Source organism: Diorhabda carinulata, chromosome 8 (assembly GCF_026250575.1).
Source record: "Diorhabda carinulata isolate Delta chromosome 8, icDioCari1.1, whole genome shotgun sequence".
NCBI lineage: Eukaryota > Metazoa > Arthropoda > Insecta > Coleoptera > Chrysomelidae > Diorhabda > Diorhabda carinulata.
Genome location: NC_079467.1, coordinates 22,737,121 through 22,758,149, shown reverse-complemented (window position 1 = coordinate 22,758,149; position 21,029 = coordinate 22,737,121). Strand labels below are relative to the sequence as shown.

General features: G+C 32.3%; 2 protein-coding genes across 43 annotated transcripts in view; both read left to right on the top strand.

Moving 5' to 3' along the window:
- Nucleotides 1-16,697, top strand: part of LOC130897163 (ankyrin-3-like) — a 217,828-nt gene extending 201,131 nt beyond the window's left edge. For 36 of the 41 annotated variants that reach the window (XM_057805840.1, XM_057805839.1, XM_057805835.1 and 33 more), the window contains 4 exons: nucleotides 8,855-8,917; nucleotides 11,835-11,939; nucleotides 15,128-15,173; nucleotides 15,750-16,697. In XM_057805840.1, coding sequence (XP_057661823.1) covers nucleotides 8,855-8,917; nucleotides 11,835-11,939; nucleotides 15,128-15,173; nucleotides 15,750-15,828 — 293 coding nt within the window. In that variant the 3' untranslated portion in view covers nucleotides 15,829-16,697. Of the gene's footprint in view, nucleotides 1-399; nucleotides 8,605-8,854; nucleotides 8,918-11,834; nucleotides 11,940-15,127; nucleotides 15,174-15,749 lie in introns of all 41 variants that reach the window. The other 5 variants (XM_057805876.1, XM_057805834.1, XM_057805832.1 and 2 more) reach the window with 2 other exon arrangements.
- A 1,735-nt stretch (nucleotides 16,698-18,432) lies between these two features.
- On the top strand, nucleotides 18,433-20,954 carry LOC130896996 (ubiquitin carboxyl-terminal hydrolase). Of its 2 annotated transcripts, XM_057805455.1 has the most exons (7): nucleotides 18,433-18,590; nucleotides 18,650-18,661; nucleotides 18,719-18,847; nucleotides 19,883-20,028; nucleotides 20,211-20,364; nucleotides 20,425-20,556; nucleotides 20,662-20,954. In XM_057805455.1, the coding sequence occupies exons 1-7, from the start codon at nucleotides 18,558-18,560 to the stop codon at nucleotides 20,746-20,748; spliced, it is 693 nt and encodes a 230-aa protein (XP_057661438.1). In that variant the 5' UTR covers nucleotides 18,433-18,557; the 3' UTR covers nucleotides 20,749-20,954. The 2 variants fall into 2 exon arrangements, with proteins under 2 accessions (XP_057661438.1, XP_057661437.1); XM_057805454.1 differs by having other exon boundaries at nucleotides 18,650-18,847.
- Nucleotides 20,955-21,029: the final 75 nt, after the last annotated feature.

Genomic DNA, 21,029 nt, shown 5'->3' with positions numbered 1-21,029 from the left:
GACCCGATAGTATGACGGGGCCCGATATGTTTGATTTTTTACTTGCATGACTATATACACAAACTTTTTCCATCAAAAACCAACAAAGTTAGCACAAGCAAACTTTGGCTTTTTTATCGTTTTGTTTATTATTATTATTATTATTATTATTATTATTATTATTATTAATTCATTTCCTTTTTCTTTGTCTTTCATGTTTTTATTTTCAGTTAAGTAGTTTTATAATGTATTGGTGTACTTTGTTTTTTTACGGTAAGTGTGGTGATAGGAAGTTTCTACCTTCCCCTACATGTAAAACGAACATATGCCTGTATGTAAGAATTGGCTTTAAAAGGAAAATTTACTCTAAACTGTTTATTGTACTGCTAGTATTCCCCTAACATTTAACCGCATTTTTAGAAACCAGCTGCGACCTACTAACAGAAGCAGCTTCCCCACTAACATCTGAAACTAAACAATTACCACAACCCAAACCTCGAACCACGACCAAATCATCAGACGCGCCACTAGAAATTATCGAACCACACGAAGATAACACAAAAGAAGACAAACCTAAATCTCCTGTTAGAGATGATCTATTAGATACTGACGATACACTAGAAACTTATTCCGATAAAAAGAAATTCTGGGAAAATGTCACTCAAGAATCACAAAAGCGAATTAATCTACAAGAAAACGGTGTAGTAGAAAAACCGTTGCTAATTAAAAAAAGAGTTTCCATTCATGAACTCGGAGCACCTCCTGTTCCAAAACCAAGAACCGTGCTTCAAACGTCTAAAAGTTTAATAGAATCTGATTCGGATATTACTTCAGATCTATTCCAACCTTCACACGATGAATATAAACAAGTATCAGTTAAAGATAGAACAGTTTCTTTCGAATCTTCTACCAGCGAAAGTAGTGGTCAAGTTCAGACTGATCTAACAAGAATATCAGAAAGCGACACGTCATTCCAAGAAGAAAAAATAATGTCTGAATACCAGGCTTCTTACCAAATACCGTCCGAAAGAAAAACAAGTCCTAAATCCACCGATTTACATAAAACTGAAAGTATAGATTCAGACAAAGCTCAAAAGGGAAGTAGTCTAATGGACAATACTGGATACATATCAGACAGCGAAGATGTTGAGCATTATATATCCGATTCAGAGATAGAAGATAGAGTGCCTCAAATTAGAGATAGATTAATGAGCGTTTTCGTTCCATCGGCATCATCCACAAGAAAATCTTTGTACGAACGTTCCGCCTCTTTACCTACCGAAGATCTCTATGAAGTATCCGCTAGAGCTATCAAAGCTCGAAAAGATTATTACGAAGAACAGATTCGAAAAGAGATGATTGAGGAACAACTTACAAGCGAAATTGAAGAAGAACCATCTCCAGAAAGAAAAAATCTTCTAAGTTCTATGGACGATGAACATACAGATGCAGACGCTAGATCTATTGGCGAAGATACTGACGAACTTGTTGAAGAATCCGCTAAAACTGTTAGCAAAATAGCTGAAATGTTTGAGTTATCCGCATCTTCGGATAAAACTAGTGAAGAAAAGAAAAGTGTTGCAAAAACTTTCAAAGAATCGATGGAAGACAAGGAATCTAGGACACAAGACTCAGATCTAAGTGAACAAGAAGATAAGGAACCTATTAAAATGTCTGTAAAGGATCTAGCTAAAGGCTATGAAAAACAATTAGGTAACGTAATCGCTGGTCAAAGAGTCAGCTTTCTAAAAGAAACTACAATAGACAAACAAAAAGACGATAAAGAAAAATATGAGACTCCTCCAGATGTTGTAAGTTTCATCGAAAGTACTGATCCTGCAATAACAAGTCACGAAACGCACAAAACTCTGCAACTCGTTGAAGATCAGCTTTCACTATCACCCACAATTTTATCTAAAACGCACAAAGATAATGAAGCTGATGATCAACACCCGAACATTTATGAAACACAACAAAGTGTTTCATCGGACAAGAGTACGGATCTACTAGATGGTAGCTATTCTACAAAAATAGATTCCATGGAAGTTCTCGTCGATAAAAGCGAAATTGAAGATACTGAAAAGATTTCCGATATAGATCCAGATTTAGAAGCTAAATCTTTCGATTCTCTCGATCAAGAACATTCACCTAAACAAATACCAGATGAAAGTATTCCAGAAATAACCGTAACCTTGTCGGGTAAACAAAGGAGAATAAGCGAAGAGAGTGATGAATCTGAACCAAAAGTGGAACAAGTCGACATTCATTCACCTATAAAAGAAAAATCAGATGACGAATCACCTATAAAAGTACCACAAGAAAATATTCAAGATACAGTTTGGGAAGTTTCAATCGAATCTCATACTGGAATGGAATTTACGGAAAGCGTGAAAGAGCTGTCGGAAAAATTTCCAACATTTATAGATGAAAAACAAGATAAATTTACAGAAATACAATCGAATCTTAAAAAACGAACATCCGAAGATGATTTATCAGCTGATATTACACAGAAATTTATTTCAGAAGAAATCAGAATGGCTCAAAAGATTGCAAAAGACGAAGAAGATGATTTGCAAGAAATAGCCAAGGAAAAAAGACAAGAAATGATGGAAGAATGTGATGACTTACGAGAAATGCTGAATGAACAACAAGAAATTTCCAGTTTACTCGAAACAAAGTTGTTACACCAATCGGCTGCGCCAATTGATGATTCTATTAATACGGAACCAGCAGAAGACAGTTTAAAATTTTCTGCTGAAAGAGATGATTTCAGTAGCAGTGCTAAAGATGAATCGGAATTGGGATCTGAAATTCATCAAGATCATTCAGATTCTTTTGAATTAGACAAGATTAAATCTGACGCTCAAACAGACATCGAAAAAATAATTTTAGACAGTTTATATCAACAAAAAGTTCATCCAGAAGAAGCGAAAAAAATCGCGAGTGCGTTAGTGGAAGAAATTGAAGCCGAAATGCAAAAGCGAGATGCTTCTCCTCAAGAATTTATTCAAAAATCTATTCAAGCGTCAGAAAAAGGACAAGTTGCCGACTTTCTAAAGCATTTGGCTGAGACTAAAGGTCTAGATGAAAGGGAAATCGAATTGGTAGAATCTGTGCTAGCTAGAAGACAGAGAGAATTGGGAAAATTAAGTAGAGGAGATACGCAAGCTTCTAGTATGGAAATTACTGATGAAGATTTGAAATATAGTGGAGCTGAAGCAGACTACTCTTATATATTAGAACAGATTAATCAACTTGAAGCTGAAAAGATTGGTGATGTAAAGTTAGAGGACAATACTTCCGATGACCAAACTAAACGGTTTCAAGATCGAACTGAATATGTAAATAAAATAGATGAAGCACGCACGGAGGAAACTAAATCATTCCAAGACTTCATGAGTCGCGAAGATTCAAAAACAAAAGCAATCAAACAAAATATATTCGCCGTATCTAGCGAAACAGTAACAGCTGAAAAATCACTTTCTGAAACTACCGATGTATTTATCTCTCCCGATAAAATTTTAGCCGATATGCTTGCAAAAGAAAAAGAAACCGTCAAAACACACCTCGACGTCGAAGTAGAAGAAACAATACATGTGGTATCAGATGAAAGAGAAGTCTTAGAAAAGGAACTTCAAAAAATTGATGCTTCGCTAGAGCAAGACACTGATAAAATAACAAAAAAAGGAATTTTGTGTACAGATACAACTACATTTGAATCACTAGTTTCTGAAGAATCAAAAAAAGATACATCTCTTATAACTACTAAATTTGAAACTGATTTAAAATCAATTGAAAAAACTGGGACATCAGTCACAGAAACATCTATTAAAGTAACAACTGAAGCTGATGAAATATCTTTAGAAGAAGAAATCAGCACTTCGGAAAAAATTGAAATAACACATAAAGATGAACATAAAGAAACAGAATCGAACATCGAAATTGATAAAACTCACTTGGTGAAAACGAGTACTATTACACAAAAAGATCAAACCCATAGGGAAATTACAGTATCTACTACATCTACGAAATCGCCAGAAGAATTAGATAAAGTTTTAACAACATCCGAAATTATAAAAACACATGAAACAATAAAGAGAACATCTAGTAGTGAATCTAAATCAAGCAGCGATATCAAATCTCCAAGTGAAACTATTAAAAAAGACGAAACTGATGCTTACAAATCATCTCCAGTTATAATGAGAAAAGGTATTTCTGAACCAGAATCGAGTAGTAATAGCTCTAATTTAAAACCCGACAGAAAATCCGGAATTGAATTTGAAAGTTATTCCAGTTCGGGAGAAAGTCACTACCATAGTTTCGAAATTGATAGCAGTAAAAGTCGACCTTGTTCTTCCGACGTAGAAGGACTCATTGCGGCCGGTTCGTCTGAATACGAAAGCGCCCTCACTTCCCAAGATTACTCAGCAAGATCGCACATAACGTCAACAGAATATCAAACTGCTGTAAGTAGTATGAGCTCTAAAGAAAGTATGAAGAGTTTAGACAGTGAAAGCTCTGGGAATCTGGCAAGTGTTGAAGCTTCGGAACATTCAGAAACGTTGGTACCATCGACAAGTGACTTAGACGATATTCTTGATTCGGTAGATCAACAATTACTTGACGAAGTCGAACAAAGTTCCGCTTGGACTGCTCATGGTCCTGCACGACAAAGTACCGAGGTTAGCGATTCGGAAATACTTTCTTATACGGGAGTTGGAGAATCGGTAGATATATCGGAAGAAGACGAGGTACATATCCCTGATACACAGTCCAAAATGAAACGATCTCATGAAATGACTTTCCAACCCGAACCTAGAATACTCGTACCGGAATCACCTCAAGGTGAAACTGAAGATAAACTTGGTACTAGTGTTGATGAAGGTAGTTTACTAAGCGTCAGTGTATCCAGTACATCAAGTACTGGTGCACAAAGAACTGTCATTGAACTTTCTAGAGCAGATTCTGAAAGGGGTAGTTTAACGGTCTCCGGTACTTCCGAACATCTCAGTTTAGACGATGTAGATAACATAACTAGGGGCAGCAGAGAAAGTTTGATCATAACACCAACTTCGCATACTACGGACATAGGTACTTCAACGGGTTATATTCAACACGATTTACCAGTGGAATCAGTCACTTTAACCACTACAACTATAGATGAAAATGGTATTCAAAGTGTAAGTACCCAAGTAACTTCAGAAACTCAATCACCAGTTGATGAACAAGTAACAATCGTGAAATATGAAGAACCTAAAAAGAAGGGTCACAGACGAAACGAGAGTACATTCGTTAGTTCTATGATAAGTACTAACACCAGAGCAGAAGTTGTAAGAAAAATTCAATCTGATTTAGCAGAAAGCGACAAATATACCTCAAAACTTAGTTTTAAAGAAACAAGTAACGATGAAAAGAAAGATGTCGACGAAAGCGAAAAAGATGAATATTATGAGACAGAAGCCGATCAAGGCTTCCATAGGGATTTACGTGAAGGTCGTTACTTTGAAACTGAATCGGACAATGAACAGGACAACTTAGATTTATCACGACCGCAATCTCATCTTAGCAAATCTGATTCGGAACGTCCACCTTCAACGGGGGATTCCGAACTTGCTGATTTAGTAAAATCTTCAGATTGTACTGAAATAACGGATCCCATAGAGAGACCTGCTTCTCCCGATCCTCTCGACAAACACAAAGATGATACTCCTGAATTAAGTTCTGAAGATAAAGCAAGTATAGGGGAATTAGAACAAGAATATTCTTCAGCTGTACTTAGATCCCATGAAACACATTTTGAAACTAGAAGATCCATTTCAGATATTTGTCCTCCGAAAGATGCATTAGAAAAACGCGACTCCCATGGAAAATCTAGTAGTACTTCTAGTGAAAAATCCAGTTTCGAAGAGGCGGAAGCTGAAGCTGCTTTTAGCATGGTAGCACATATTTCCCCAGCACACAAAATAAAACAAATTTGTCCCATTTTGGAAGACGAAGATGCGGAAAAACATGAAATAGAAACGAGAGAAAGAGCTCAAAAAGAATTAGAAGAACGTAGAGAAAGAATGATGAAAGACTTAAGTCCAGGTTTTGTTCCCGATATTAAAATAACTCAGCACATGGCTCCATTAGTTGACAAGAGTTTCCGTTACCCTGAGCTAGAATTAGAAGCGAAGGAAAAACTAGAAGAAGATTCTCCAGCAGGACCCGATACCCCTGCATCTGTTTCTAGCAAAAGCTCTGAAGAAACTGATCAAGGCAGAGAATATGTCTTGGATCAAACAATCTCCTCAATTTCCGAGGAACCGGAAAGCAAAATGATCTCTAAAAGCGAAGGAGTAACAGCAATTGAATCTACTGTAAGAGAAGGATCTGAAAAAGGAACGGATACTCCTAGCAGTGATTCATTCGAAATGTTGGAAAAACCAGACTTAATTGACGATTTCGTTGTCATTGAAGAAGTAGGCAAAGAGGCACATGAATTTGATTCCGAAGGAAAAAGCGTACAAATCGGTAAAATTGCTCAAAAAGAAAAACACGATGTGGAAGTTGAACGCTATTTAGCACATTCAGCTCCCACGCCTCTGACGAAAATGACAGACATCAAATATTATCCAGATGGTACATCTTCTAGCGAAGAATTAGCCTTTGACTTTGAAGAAAGTCCACCACAAGATCAAAACGGTTCTAATAGAACATCAACAGTAGATTATGGAACCGAATATGACAGAGAACTTGAAGCTAATAGAAAATGGATGGAGCAACAATTCCAAGGTGACCAAGCTGCTTTAAGAGCTGCGGGATACGGATACGAAATGGAATTCGAAAGAGGTCCTCTAGAAGATATTAAAGAAGAAGACATAAATGATCTGGCTGCATCTAGCTACGGATCTCAAAGAGATTCCGGAGGAAGTATTAAAGATTCTTTCTCAAGTACACCTGAATATGATGTATTAGCTGGTAAAAAATATTTCACTCGATCCGGTGACCACGATGATATCTCAATGTCGAGTTTACAAGAATTTGAAAACTTGGAAAAAGCAATGTCATTAGAAATGCGCAGATTCCATCAAGGATCACAAGATTCATCGAGTAATGGTAGTTTCAAATCTAGATATTTAGCCAACAAAGGAGGACAAGGTGATGATATATCCGTAAGTTCTCTAAAAGAATTCGAAGGTCTCGAAAAAGCGTGCATTGCCGCTCACAAAATTGAAATTATAGTTAAAGAAGAAGAAGCTTTGTTAGCTCAAATTGAGGAAGGTCAAGAAAGTATAACTTCCGAATCGGAAAGCTGCGAAACCATTTCTGGTACTGAGAAGAAGATAATCGATACAGACGATGAGGAAGATTATGAAAAGAGAATGTTTGAAATCGATGAAATTATTAAACAAGCACAATCTAACGTTGAAAGATTCATAGATCTTAAGGAAACCGATAAAACAGAATCACTCGGAAGAGGAGATTCGATTGAAGAGGTATCGAAAGTCCCAGAGCTTGATTTAGACGCACCGTTAGTTCGTTCAACAGTAAAAGTACAGTGGAAAGAAGCTGACAACGTAATGGTAACCTCTACAGATTCGTTAGATTTGAAACCAGATAAACCAAGTCACCATGATAGCACAGATAGCTTAGACCAAAAGACGGGCGGCGACGTAATGACCGCTAGTACAGATTCAATTGAGTTTCAAGTGCAAAAATCTGCTAAAGATATTATGACCGACAGTATAGAAATAAAACCAGAAGATAAAAGTTATATGGTATCAAGCGATTCACTAGAATTAGCTGCAGCTACCAGTTCAGGTAACAATGTTCTTCTAAGTGATTCCATTGATGAAGACGGATCGAGAATTGGAGGATTTGGAGATCATAGTAGTTCAAGTACAGGAAAAGATTTTAGTTCTTCTGGTAAAGAAGATGAAATCGAACACGATATGGTACAAAGTGTAACAAGCTCGACAGCCACTCATGCCACTTATCAATACGATACTGACTCGGTTTATTCCGGAAGTTTTACTAGTGGCGGTTCGAATACTATGGTATCATCAACTAATTCCATCGATCAAACAAGACAGTCGACGTCTGTAGATGTTGCAGCTGCTGTAAAAAAGGTCTGGTTCGACGAAGATGTTAACGGTCGAAGGACGACTGAATATGTAGACGATTCGAAACCTTACGTAACTGAAATCATCGAACCCGTGGAAGATGAATCATTTTCCCACATTGTCCATCGAAGAATTGACTTACCACCAGACGTAAAAAAAATTACATTCACGGGTTCCGAGGCAGAAGATCAAATGAGACAGTTTATCCAAAATTTCAACGAAGGCGAACAAGTTTTCGAAACTGAAGAAATTGACGAGGCTGGTAATATCCACGTCAAAAGAGTAGTTCAAAAGAAATTCATCGTTAGAGACGACGGTTCCGATCAACCCTTAAAAGGTTCAGAAATCGAAGATTATTTCAAGCGATTGAACAAACCTGAACTTATTCAAGGACAAGGTGTTATCAGTAAAACAACGGATGCTCGAGGAGTTATAACTAAAACCGTTACAGATGGACAAGGAACTACGACAATGACTCAACAATTCGATCTGCCCCAACTAACAACACTAACAAGAACAGGTTTGTTGATATTCCTACAAACCGAAGTAGATCAAATTGTATTTCTTTTTATTTTTAGCTTATTTTTCTCAATCGTTTATCTAGGTTTTTTGTGATATAAATAGTCATCATTTTTAATTTCTAGTAAGTTATTTTGAGTTTGCATGACGTTGATTTACCTTTCTGCATGCTTCGGTGAGTATCATCTCCCCTATTTAAAGCAAACGTGTTACAATAATAATTGTTAATAATTATCTATTTTATACTATAGGTGCCGATGGTACGGCAACTTCCCCTTCTACTAAAGACACTGCAGCTCCATCTACAAGTCGACGTAAGTGAAGTATTACTATTATTATTATTATTATAAGTAATCATCATCGGGTTATTATTGTCCGATTCTCTAATTTTTATAATTTATTAGAATATGAATTCCATCTTAAACTTGATGAGTCAAATTTTTGCTCCTAGCTACAGCACTGTTAATTGAAAATATTAATAATTTTCATGAAAAGTACACTGCTCCGCAAAATTAATTTTAAAAAATATTTTCAAAATTAAAACATATTTTGTAAAATGAGGAAATGTCTGTAGACCTTCGTAGCTGACATTTTCTGTAATATAACATGTGCAAATCGCTCGCTCCTACGACGATCAGCACTACAGTCAAAATCGAAACCCGTTTTTAAACAGTCTATTGCTAAAATCACGGCTGCACAGTTCTCAGGCAAACTGAACTCGTTTCCTGTGATTGTTTACGGTTAGAAGAGGACCAGTTGTTGCTTTACCTATATAGAAAAATACTGTTATATGTCGGGCTTCCAAGTACTATATTTTGATTTATGAGGTAATTTTCAAAAATCAATATTGATTCGTCGCTCTGTAATGTCCTTATGCAAGTCTTCTTTGGTTCGTTTCAGTCTCTCTATACCGTGTCAGTGCCCTAGAGATAGCAGATTAGTCCACGACATAACAGTTGTTGGGTACAGTTAAAGAATATTATTCTCAAATGGAATTTTCAATTTTACAAAATATGCATTAATTTTGCGGCACAATGTATACCCACAGATAATTCTAATTTTGAGCAACTAAATAAATTATCCCAAGAGACACTTAGCAAGACTGATAAATCATTCGTATAATAATTATTCTCCAAACCAATCTTTTTCTCTCTTATTCTCATTAGGGTCCAATGTTATGCCACCTTCATATATAGATAATGAGAAAGTTTCTAATTTGGTGTAGACTTTTTGAAACTCGGTTTATGAGACTTTGATGAAGAGATGTTCCTAATACTGGAGGCATTCTATAGAGAATACATTTATTTAACAAAAACTATACGAATACATTGAATGTTTAGAACAATTAGAAGTTTAAGCTAACAAATTTAGATTTCCTCTTTTGTTAACATTTTTATTATTATCATAGATCACCTATATTTAGATGGTTATGACAATGTTATTTCTTCTTTCTAAATCTGCGCCATCTTTAGTTGTAAAGCTCAACCACCATTTTCTCAACTATCACAAATAAGAAATTACTAATTTTTAATATTCAAAATAAATATTTATATATATATAATTATCATTCGGATCAACGCGCTATTAATAAAATTTATATTTTTTAACTAATGTTAATGTTTAAAACCCCAGATGACGCGCAACAACGACCAACTAAAAAACTAGTTCTGTGATCAACAGCCTAAGCCAAATCTATTTCGAAACATAACCTCAAAATTTATTGTATTGTTTCTCTGAATAGAGCATAATTTGTACAAACAAAAAATAGCCCCTGTGAACAATATGAACCCATTTAGTTTTAGTGTATCAATCCAGTAGACTTCCCAAAAATTGAAAATATGGTCATTATTAGTTATTTAACGTGAACCAAAAGTTACAATAAATAGCAGAAACAGAACGTATATAAAAGTTTTAATACTTCTAAGTATTTTGATGCAGTATTTGTTAGTAACTGTGATAGTCAAAAGGTTGCAAACCACATTATTATCAGGGCCGAAGTAAGCTCCACATTTTTAATTAATCATATTTAGAGCATTCTCTCACGTATAAAAGTTTTCTTTTTTTATTAAAAACAGCATTGGAACTAAGTATATTTCTAACAAAATTCTACACTCAATGAAGGCCCATGTTTGCAAATTACTTACAATAATACTGAAATAACTTCACAAAATGCTTCAATCACGAAAAGACTGCCTAATAAAAAGTTCTTTGTTTACAGTACAAGGATCAAAATTGGTTGATTTTTATGTTAACTTGACAGTGTTTACTACCATTTATAAAATAGGTGATTTGTAACTTCAATCACTAGTTACTGTGTTTTCCTGTAGTTTTGGTAACAAATTCAATTCACCTCATATACAAAATAATTGACTAAACCTCTGTGCTAATACATGCTATGAGAATAAAATCTATCAGTATTGTTAATTGTCTCTTCAATATTTATTTATACATATATTCATATCCAGATAAATATACTAACAATGATGTATAAAAATGTTGGATGATGTTCATTTTACCTACTAACGATTTTGCGTTTTCCATTTGATGTGAACTTATTAATTTCAAGTAGATTCATATACATAATAAAAACATAGACAAAACATTGCAATTTTATTAAAAAAACGAAGTATGATGAATAGATTAGATTAGTGGAACTGTATAAGACAATTTATTACATCTAGTATAGGTTAGGAGAGAAGTCTTCTAATGGGCTGCAAATGTATTATGACAAAAAAAGGTATGAAATAGAAGATCTCTGGCATCTAGAGCTGTGAACACTGATTTCCCAAGTATCTCGAGGGGGACAGGATAGATCCTCTGGGTCGCAACGTATATGATATCCCAATATCCACATGCGAAGGGTTATATAATGCCACAAACTTCCTCTTCAATGAAATTGTCTTTTATTTTGCCTATTCAATATATTTTTTTTCCATTTAAAACGTATCAACTAATTTTAAAAAAATCACATAACTGTACAAGTTTTTAATTTAGCTGAGATGGTATTCAATATTCCTTAATAATGTTTTATAATTTTTATCTCAACGAAAATTGTTTAAAATTTTCATTTTAAAACTATGTTTTTTTGATAAACATAGGCAGTTTTTTGCATTCTACCTAATCAGACAGATGTACACTGAAAAAAATATTTCAGATTAATAAATTTTTTGTTCACATCAAATGGTACTGAATGAATGATGTAGTATATTTTGATGGTTCTGTTTGGTGTAGCCCAAGTAACCCGTAGAAGACCTCTGCGTTATGAGATCAGTGTCGAAGACCAAACTGAGGTGGATCCTAGGGAACACGATTGGCGTTTTAATTTACCCAAACATGGTAGATAGGCTGATGTTCTATTTATATATAATTGTTACACCCTTCAAATTTACATATTTATATCACGAGATTGACTATTGGTAAAATGCATGTTTTCAACTTTCATCATCATGTTTGCAATTATTTCATCTCAATGCACATTTAATCAAATCGACCTCTTAGTGCCTTTGGTTTCTTGTAGCAGGTTTACAAAATTCCCAAATTGTATATATTCCATATATTTCATACTTCTATATGGACAGTTTCTATAAGTTGTTCCGACTAATGAAGACAGAATGGCAACGATTTCTCTATCCTCAGAGGTTCCAGCTCGGTTCTGAGAAAATGAATATTGTCGGCACCTTAACGTAGGGATATTTTCTCTCATACCAACTGTCCATATAGGAGTATTACATATGTGGTATATTCATTCATCTACACCCAATGCACTCAATTCCTTTGTAGTGCAAGAAGAAAAATTTGCAACGAAATCTCAAATTATAACAGAGGGTAGCTCAGCAGATTGATTTCAATCTAGGTTAGATAGGTATAGAAACCACCATTTTGGGATATTATAAAAGTTAAACAAAATGTTTGTAAATTGATTTATTTCAAAATATATTTGAAGTAGGTAGTTATTCTAGTCATAAGGCTTATTTGTGCTGAAATTTAGGAAATCTATTATAAATATTGTGATGTTGAGATAGATCCAATTGTGACATCTGAAGAACGAGCAAAACTAAAAACTGATAGTAAGATTTATTTTTTTATAGGTTATACTACTAGTCAATCCCGCTATATATCTAATAAGTTTGAAGTTTACATTTATGTTCAGCACACAATTTCCCACTTTTTTTCATGTTTTTGACATGTTTATGTTGAATATTTTCAAGTGTTTCAATATAGTGTGTGTATTTTCTGTAACTAGTCATGTTTTGCACATCGTATTATACCTTCAATGAGGACAAAGCCTTGCTAGTGATTTGGAAGTGTACATAAGTCTAACATGTAGCAAATTTCAATATTTTATTCAATGTACATTAAAATAAGAGAGAGTACCTTCTACATGCTTTCATATAGAACTAGATCTTTATTTAAATACTTTATTAAATAATTCTTATTTTCCCCCCTTTCATGTGATACGTATAAAAAATAATACAAAAAAATAACTGATGTTGATTGTTGTTGTCAACAAGTACGTATGTTCAAAATATGACTATGTTCGAATTGTATTGTTTCACATGTATATAAACCTTAAAAAATACATACACTTCTTATCTTCTCGCAACCCATAAATACTACTCAAAGTAATCGAGAGTAATAATTCCAAATTCAAAGTTTTTATCCTGTTTGCAACGAAATTATACAATCAATTTTATATTCCAGTAATATTGAGTTTCTTGTTAGCTAAAATTTAATTCAACGGAAATTTCTTTGTAGTCATTAAAAAAATTAAATTCCAATACAAACTAGTTACTAAAGCTAACGAGAATCAGTTTCATGTACCTAATAAACATTCAAATATTGTATTATAATAAAACCAGATAAATTGGTGAATATTAAAAACATCAGAGATTCAATGCATACTGCATACTCTTCTAGAGTTTGAATTCAATATTATGAACAAAATTGAAATATCTAATTATTATTATTTTTCATAGTTACATCTCACTGACTGAATAAAAAACAATCACAAGTAGTTTCTGGGTTTAAATAATTTTCATTAAGGCACATAATACACAATCACTCGTCAATTTCATATTAATATTCACATTTTTTAATAAAAGATCACTGAAAATTCACATATTTAGTATTTCAAAAGCATATCAAACACTAAAATCGGAAATGCAGCACAATTCACAATAAATGAATTCACAGTTCGCAGGAATCTCCATTAGTAGACATAGTAAATGTATTTCATTTAAAATAGGAAATTCCATGAGAAAAAAGAAAATAGTTATAAATTTAACAACTTAGAATTTCAACTGATCAAAGATTTTGGAGTTTTTTTTATTTCATATTCACTGGAAAATGTTATCAGTAGCTATAACTACAATAATAAATGTAAATTATATTAATGAAATAAATACAGGTAATTATACAAAAAATTGTATTGGAAGTATTTCTGATATGGATCTCAACTAATTCACAATTAGACTGTGATACTATAAAAATTATTTTGTACTCCAAATTTTCAAAACTACCAATATTCCCAATAAAATAGTTGAAAAACTAATTTGACTGAACTCATGATGAGTTTTTTTAACAAGTCTCCTTAAAATATCAAAGTGCAATGAAGAATTGTGTAAATTTAATTTTTTCAAAATTAAATTCTTCTAATATTATGTAAAATAATTTCATGTTAAAAATATCAGATGTATGTAAACCTTTTCGTCCTCGTTGTATATAATTTCAAGAAGGCAAGCTGTTATGTTGCATTTTTTAAAGCCCTCGTATATGGGTAATACCATCTTTAACTGTCGTCAGTCAGGAAGCTTTGAACAGTCAAATATTTTTTATTTTCCCACCCATATTGAGTTTGACATCCTCAAAACACCCAAAAATGTTTTTTTAAAAGAAAAGTTTCGAATAAAAAATTATTCCAGTTTTGAATCTCACTAAATAATTGGTTGATTTTGGTTTTGTAAATATTTAATACCACAGTAATTAGTAACCTACAGTAATTTGCTGAAAATTGTTTCTTCAGTATAATTCGGAGATGTAAGAGCCAAACCATTGTATAAACTATAAAGAATACAATAGTCAAACACAAGCAAGCTAGAATTAATTGAGATAACTGTTAATTTAGAAAAACCTTTACCTACCTGCTTTTTGTAAATAAACATTAGTTGATTATGAATAATTTGATGGTTACCTTCATATTAAAATTGTAAATATTTATCACTGTACATACTCATTACTCTTTTTAATAAGTAGAGATAATTTTTTTGTGAATGTACATACTTTATCATTTGTGTTCATATACTTAACAATCCTTTTCCTCTCACAAACTAAATACCCAAAGTTTTTCCTTCATACTCTTCATACGAATTTATTTCCTTGAAATATCTCTTATTGTTAGTTTTTGGTTAACTCTTCTTTTCAGATTTGGATCATTTGAAGTGCACTTTCATATTTTTTTAAAATTTGGCATGTTGAACCTCCCCACGTCAGAAAAAAATGGTTAATACTTTTTTTTTATTTTGCAGCCGAAGGAGAGGAAGGAGCGGAAAAAGAGGAAACGGAACATGAAAGGTAACATCCCAAATGTTAAAAACATGTCAAACTAACACATTAGACGGCTTTAAACGAAATTTATTTATAAGCTCCAACAGTACAGAGACATTTTTTACACACAGTAATAACAAAAAGAATATCGAATAAATACTATAAAGTAAATAGAATATTTACGTCAATCTTGTCAATAAATGATCGGATCCTAATGCGAATATTCGGATTGTAATCTCGATCGTGGTCACTTCTGTTTGGAAACTGAACTAAGTGACCGGATCATGTTTTTCATAAACATACATATTTATTTATTTTTTTTTTAACTAATTTCTAAGAAGTTTTTTTTTTATTTTTTTGTTAGCACTCAAGAATTCTAGAAATGTCCATTCTGTTATATATTCGAGCTTGTTTAACGGAGTTAGTTTATAATAAAAAGTCATAGAAATAAAAAAGTAACTTGTGGACTTGAATAAATTATAAGTTAGGTTAGTTAAGTCTCACGACAACGACAACAAACATACTTTCTCCTCATTTTCGAATCCAAAAAATTCGCCAATATTTATATTTCCTGTTTATTATTCTTTTTTTTTTTGTTTTCAGAAGAGTAGCTGATCAACATCAACTTTCCGAAGAAATGAAGCAGCTCTTAAAAGAACTTGAAAAAGAAACAAAGCAATAAAGAAGTCAAATCAAGATATAAAATTAATAATATTGACATATCCCTATATCTTCGTAAAAATTCCAGATGTGACAACTAAATGTTACTATTTGACAAAAAAAATCTTGCATTTCAACTTATGCTTTAAGCTTGCTTATTTATGTTTATTGAACTTATTGTGGAATACGACATTTGGTCCATTTTAGCACTTTCCTGTCGGAAATATGCCTTTTGGTCCATTTTATAGCACTTTCCCACTTGGAGAGAAAGCCGTTTCCAAAAAATTACCACTAAATTAAAATCTAGTATTTACTGAAATTTGATGTTATATATATTTTTAAAAGCAATGTATATTTCAATTATTATTTATGTAACGAAATTCTTCAGAATTGAAGCTCGTAAATATTTTTGCCTGCTAGAATTTTTCAACTTAAAGTTTTTTCAAAAAAAAAAAGAACAATTTTGAAGGATTTTTGAGAAACGACGTACTTATAGAAAGAAGTAAATAACACTAACTTACAATAATTTTGAGAGTATTATTATGCTGAATAATTTGTTTTTGTTATAGCTGTTATTTTTATATATGTGTATATTACTTTATTGTAAGTTGAGGTTACGTGTTTGTATAAAAATGAACGAAAGCAAGAATGACCATTTTTTAGATTTAATAATGTTATTTAGCTTTTACGATTAATGTTTTTCGTATTGTGACTTTTCTTCAGTTTCTTTTTATATTTAAAAATGTTTACAGGTTTGTGGTTTCTCCTGGCGAAATTAAATTAGAGAAACTGATCAAAAGACACTGATTTCAACGTTATTTTATTTCAATTCAATGTGAAATACCTGAATATTTAACCTGTGTATCAGAAATAAAGCTTTCAATATATAAATTCGCTTTTTTATTATACCATTCCTCTAAGTATGCTGATGACATCGCACTGATAGCATGAAACGCAGCATATTGTTACGAACTCATCTCCGCCCTGGAGCCGGTCCTGTTTAGATATAGTAAAATTCGGCGAAGGTACCGTGCCGCCTTTGATAAAATACCCGGAATTCGTTTGATCTTTGTTTGTATAGCAGGCGGTTTATTTACACTGTTTCTTTTGAATAATTTATAGGAAGGTTTATGTATATATTTGTTTTGTTTCTTTATTTCCTAATAAAATTCTTTTGTATATATAAGAAGTTCATGTAGCCCAGTTTAGATTATATTAAATGGTCGTATTGAATAGACCGAAATAGAAAGTAATCGAAAAATTTAAATAAACTATTAAAGTTAGTTAAGTGATAAGTGAATTATAAGTTAATGTAGTATATAGTGTTCAAATAAATTTTGAACGTATAAAAATCGTACAAATAAATAAGAAAAACGTTACAATATGATCACTCAAGCGGATAAAACGTCCAAACAGTTGACCTTGCAATAGATAACCGAACCTTTGAGGGAGTTCATGCTATTATTCTTGGTCTCTTAAGAACCCTCAAGCAAATATAGGCCTTCTAATAGGCCCCACTTGACACTGACGCATTGACTTGAGCCTTTTATATCATTAGACAAGCTATGAGGCTTGCCCAACTATTTAAACCGCGGTCGAGTGAGTTCTGAGCACTCATAGATGACGTGGTCTACCGTTTCATCCTTCTACCTGCGCCAGCAGCACTCCGGATCGTCCGTGATGCCCAAGGTGTAGAGAAGGCATCTTAGATGACCGTATCTGGTGAAAAGTCCAGTCCAATTCCTATTTTTAAAAAAATAATATAGATCCAAACGTCAATTTTTTTTCCTGTTATAAAACCTAACTTTCATTTAGAATAGACAAAACAATTTAGCAACAGATTGTCAATATATTGATCGTGTAGGGTCTGCTATAAAGTTATATATTAACGTACCAAATTAAAGCAATAAAAATGAAAACTTTTTATAGGTTATAATAAGTACTCATTACAACGGAATCTGCTACTTCACGACCATATTACCAAATGCGCGAACTACTAAAGAGAGTTTCTTACGAGAATGCACGAGAATTTGAACACGTATAACTTTGTCGAAGCGAGTATTATAAAATGATCACTTGAAACGTATTTTGAAAATTTATTAAGTTCTTGATCCTAATGGCAGTTATATTTACCACTATTGATAAAAATTGAATTTGCCAGTATTTTTCCACTAATATCAAATTAATAATCTGTCATAGATAATTTTCCTCACTTTAATCAGCGATCAATATTTTCAATTAAATTTAAAAAAATTATGACTGAATCATCGTTAAACTCTAAAGTGAAATGACTGTGTGTTAGCAATCAATTTATATTATTTTAAATAATGGCTTAAACACCATAATAAAGAGCCTCATCTCATTGCCAATATATTCAACTGATAATTAAGAGTCAACTTATCTAGATCCTTAATTTTCTACTTTTAGAAAAGCATGGGGAATGCCACACTTATTTTTGATAATCGATTAACCGAAAAAAAATTATAGTGTTGAAAATTCTAAAAACTCATTAAAGTGAAATCAAGTGAAAATGGGTGATGTGAATCATTTTTTTTTAAACTGATTAATAAATTTTTCTAGTACCTCACTGAATTGGAGGATCGGGTGGCATCGGAAAGCTGGGTCTGACAGATATCACTCAATACGCCATATTTGTAATATAAAGCTTGACGTCGGCTTTTCCGAGCAAATCGATTTATTTCATTAAAAAATTAATAGTTTCAGTCCAAATTATTCAGATTTAAAATTAAAATGTCCCTCTTTCCTTTGGAATCAAATCCAGATGTGAGTAAACGAAATGTATTCAACACATATTTGAAAATTCTAATATTTGTTTGTTTTAGGTTATGAATAAGGTAAGTTTGATGTTTATTTACGCCGCAATCATCGTATTAATTTTCGAAAAATTGCAGTTCATGCACGTCTTGGGTGTACCTGAAAAATATAAAGTAGTCGATGTTTACGGTTTGGATACTGATGCTCTTGCATGGGTTCCTCGGCCAGTAATAGCTCTTATATTGCTTTTTCCTTGTAGTGAGAAGGTAAGCAATTCATCAATGTATCGATTTATCATAAAGTATTCCACATTTTTTTAATAGTTTAGTTAAAAAATCGATTATTTTAAAATAAATATTTACTTATATAGCTATTTTTGTGTCAGGACAGTATTTATTTATTTTCAAAATTTATAGACGCATTAGTTCCAAAATTAGAGAATGAAATGAAAATGAAATATTTAAACTGTTCATTGTTCAGAAAGCATGAAAGCATTGCTATTTAACCAATATTTAACTACCAAGATATACATTAGCTTATACCTCAGAATTGAGTTTTTAATGATGAAAAAAACTAATAAAATAAGATAATATAATAATGGGCATCTTAAAAGTGGTCACTTGAAATTTGATGTGGCAGTTTAAATGAATGGTCTTAGCTTACCAATTTTTTATTGTCTTATATTGATTTTACCTCATACTGGGATTGATCCGTACTATACTATTTATTGAAGGGAATACTGACCAGTGTGTGGGATATATTATGGTAACATATTGTTGGGATTTTTCTAAGCTTTTGAAAGTTAGAAGTTGGTTTCTTTGATACTGCCCAAACATTATTGAAACATCTATATTAAAAAATAAACTAAATCAATTTTCCGTTATTTTTGTTATTGCAATGAGTCTTCTAATATTGTTCTTCGAAATTGAGATTTGTATCTATTTTTTTTTTGTTGATATGACTTTAAAGATCAATATTCTGTAATCCACTTCTTCCTATTAACCACCAAAGGTCAGTTTTACAGAAAATATTTCAATACCTTGTAACTTCTGAATTTAATGTAAAATTTATAAACAAGTTTGAAGATTCTTTGCTTTGAAAATTGGACTAAACAGTGTCACCATCTTTAATGGGCGACATTCTGTAATGAGTAACTTTTGGAAAAGTTCACCTTGGATCCAAAGATACTACATGAAATTAATTCTATTTATCTTAGTCATATGGCTATCAATTCTTCTGGAAATACATCGCAATTTCCAAATTTAAGAAGCATCTCAACATAAAAATAATTATATTTGTAGTATTATACACATGCACAGAAAGAAAAAGAAGAATTGCTTAATAAAGGACAAGAAGTTAGTCCAAATCTTTGGTATATGAAGCAGAAAGTATCAAACGCTTGTGGTACCATTGCCTTGATCCATAGTATTGCAAACAATGAGGAAAGGTACAATTTATATTTTAAGTTTATAGAAAAGTTTTTTGTTTCCATGTATGTTGGTTTTCTATGGTAAATATGATCCAGTTAAAGACTGGAGCTATTAATAGAATATTATATATTTAAAGAAAAATAAATTGAAATCAAGAAAAATAAATATTAATAATTAAGTATTTTAACATGCTTTGTAGAGTACAACTTGGTGAGGGTGCATTTAAAAAACTATTGTCTGATTCAAAGAATATGTCACCTGAAGAAAGGGGGGATATATTGGTAAAAGCTGAAGATATAGCTTATAAGTTGATTACTACTCATCAAGAATTGGCTATGGAAGGGCAGACAGAGGTAGATTTTTTTTGTATTCAACAATTGTTCTAATATATCAAATACACCTTATTTTTTTAGGTAAATCCCGATGAACAAGTGAATCACCATTTTGTAGCCTTGGTGGAAAAAGATGGCGACCTGTACGAATTAGATGGAAGAAAAGATTTTCCTATTGTACATGGTAAAACCACACATGAAACTTTCTTAGAGGTATGTACAAAATTGTCACTTTAATAATAAAATTAACAGCTTCTTCAGGTAATGGAAATAGCAGTCTATATTTCAAAGGTTTTAAGCTTAGGAAATATATTTTAGGATGCGGCTAGGGTGTGCAAAGAATTCATGGAGAGAGATTCTGAAGACATTAACTTTACTGTGATGGCACTAGTGGAATCTGAATAAATCCAAATCCAAGGCGGAATAACAAATATGGAAACAAATACGAATTTGCTTACAAAGCTTACTTTAATTTTTTATGTTATTTTCGCTTATTCTCTGTATTCTTTTTTCGATGTAGCTTTTCCACGTGCCTTGTTTATAATTGTTTTTTCTACTCTACATTTAAATTGTGATATGAGCATTGAAGCCAAATAAATGATTATTACTTTTGTTTTATTTAAATCATTTAAATTTAGTTTATTTTGTGAATTAAACAACAAATGATTGTAGATTTTTTGGGGAGT

Coding starts and splice junctions, on each gene's coding strand:
- LOC130896996 (XM_057805454.1), top strand. CDS start 18,558: ATGTCCCTCTTTCCTTTGGAATCAAATCCAGAT. Junction 18,848..19,882: donor TTTTTCCTTGTAGTGAGAAG/GTAAGCAATTCA, acceptor TTATATTTGTAG/TATTATACACATGCACAGAA. Junction 20,029..20,210: donor ATTGCAAACAATGAGGAAAG/GTACAATTTATA, acceptor CATGCTTTGTAG/AGTACAACTTGGTGAGGGTG.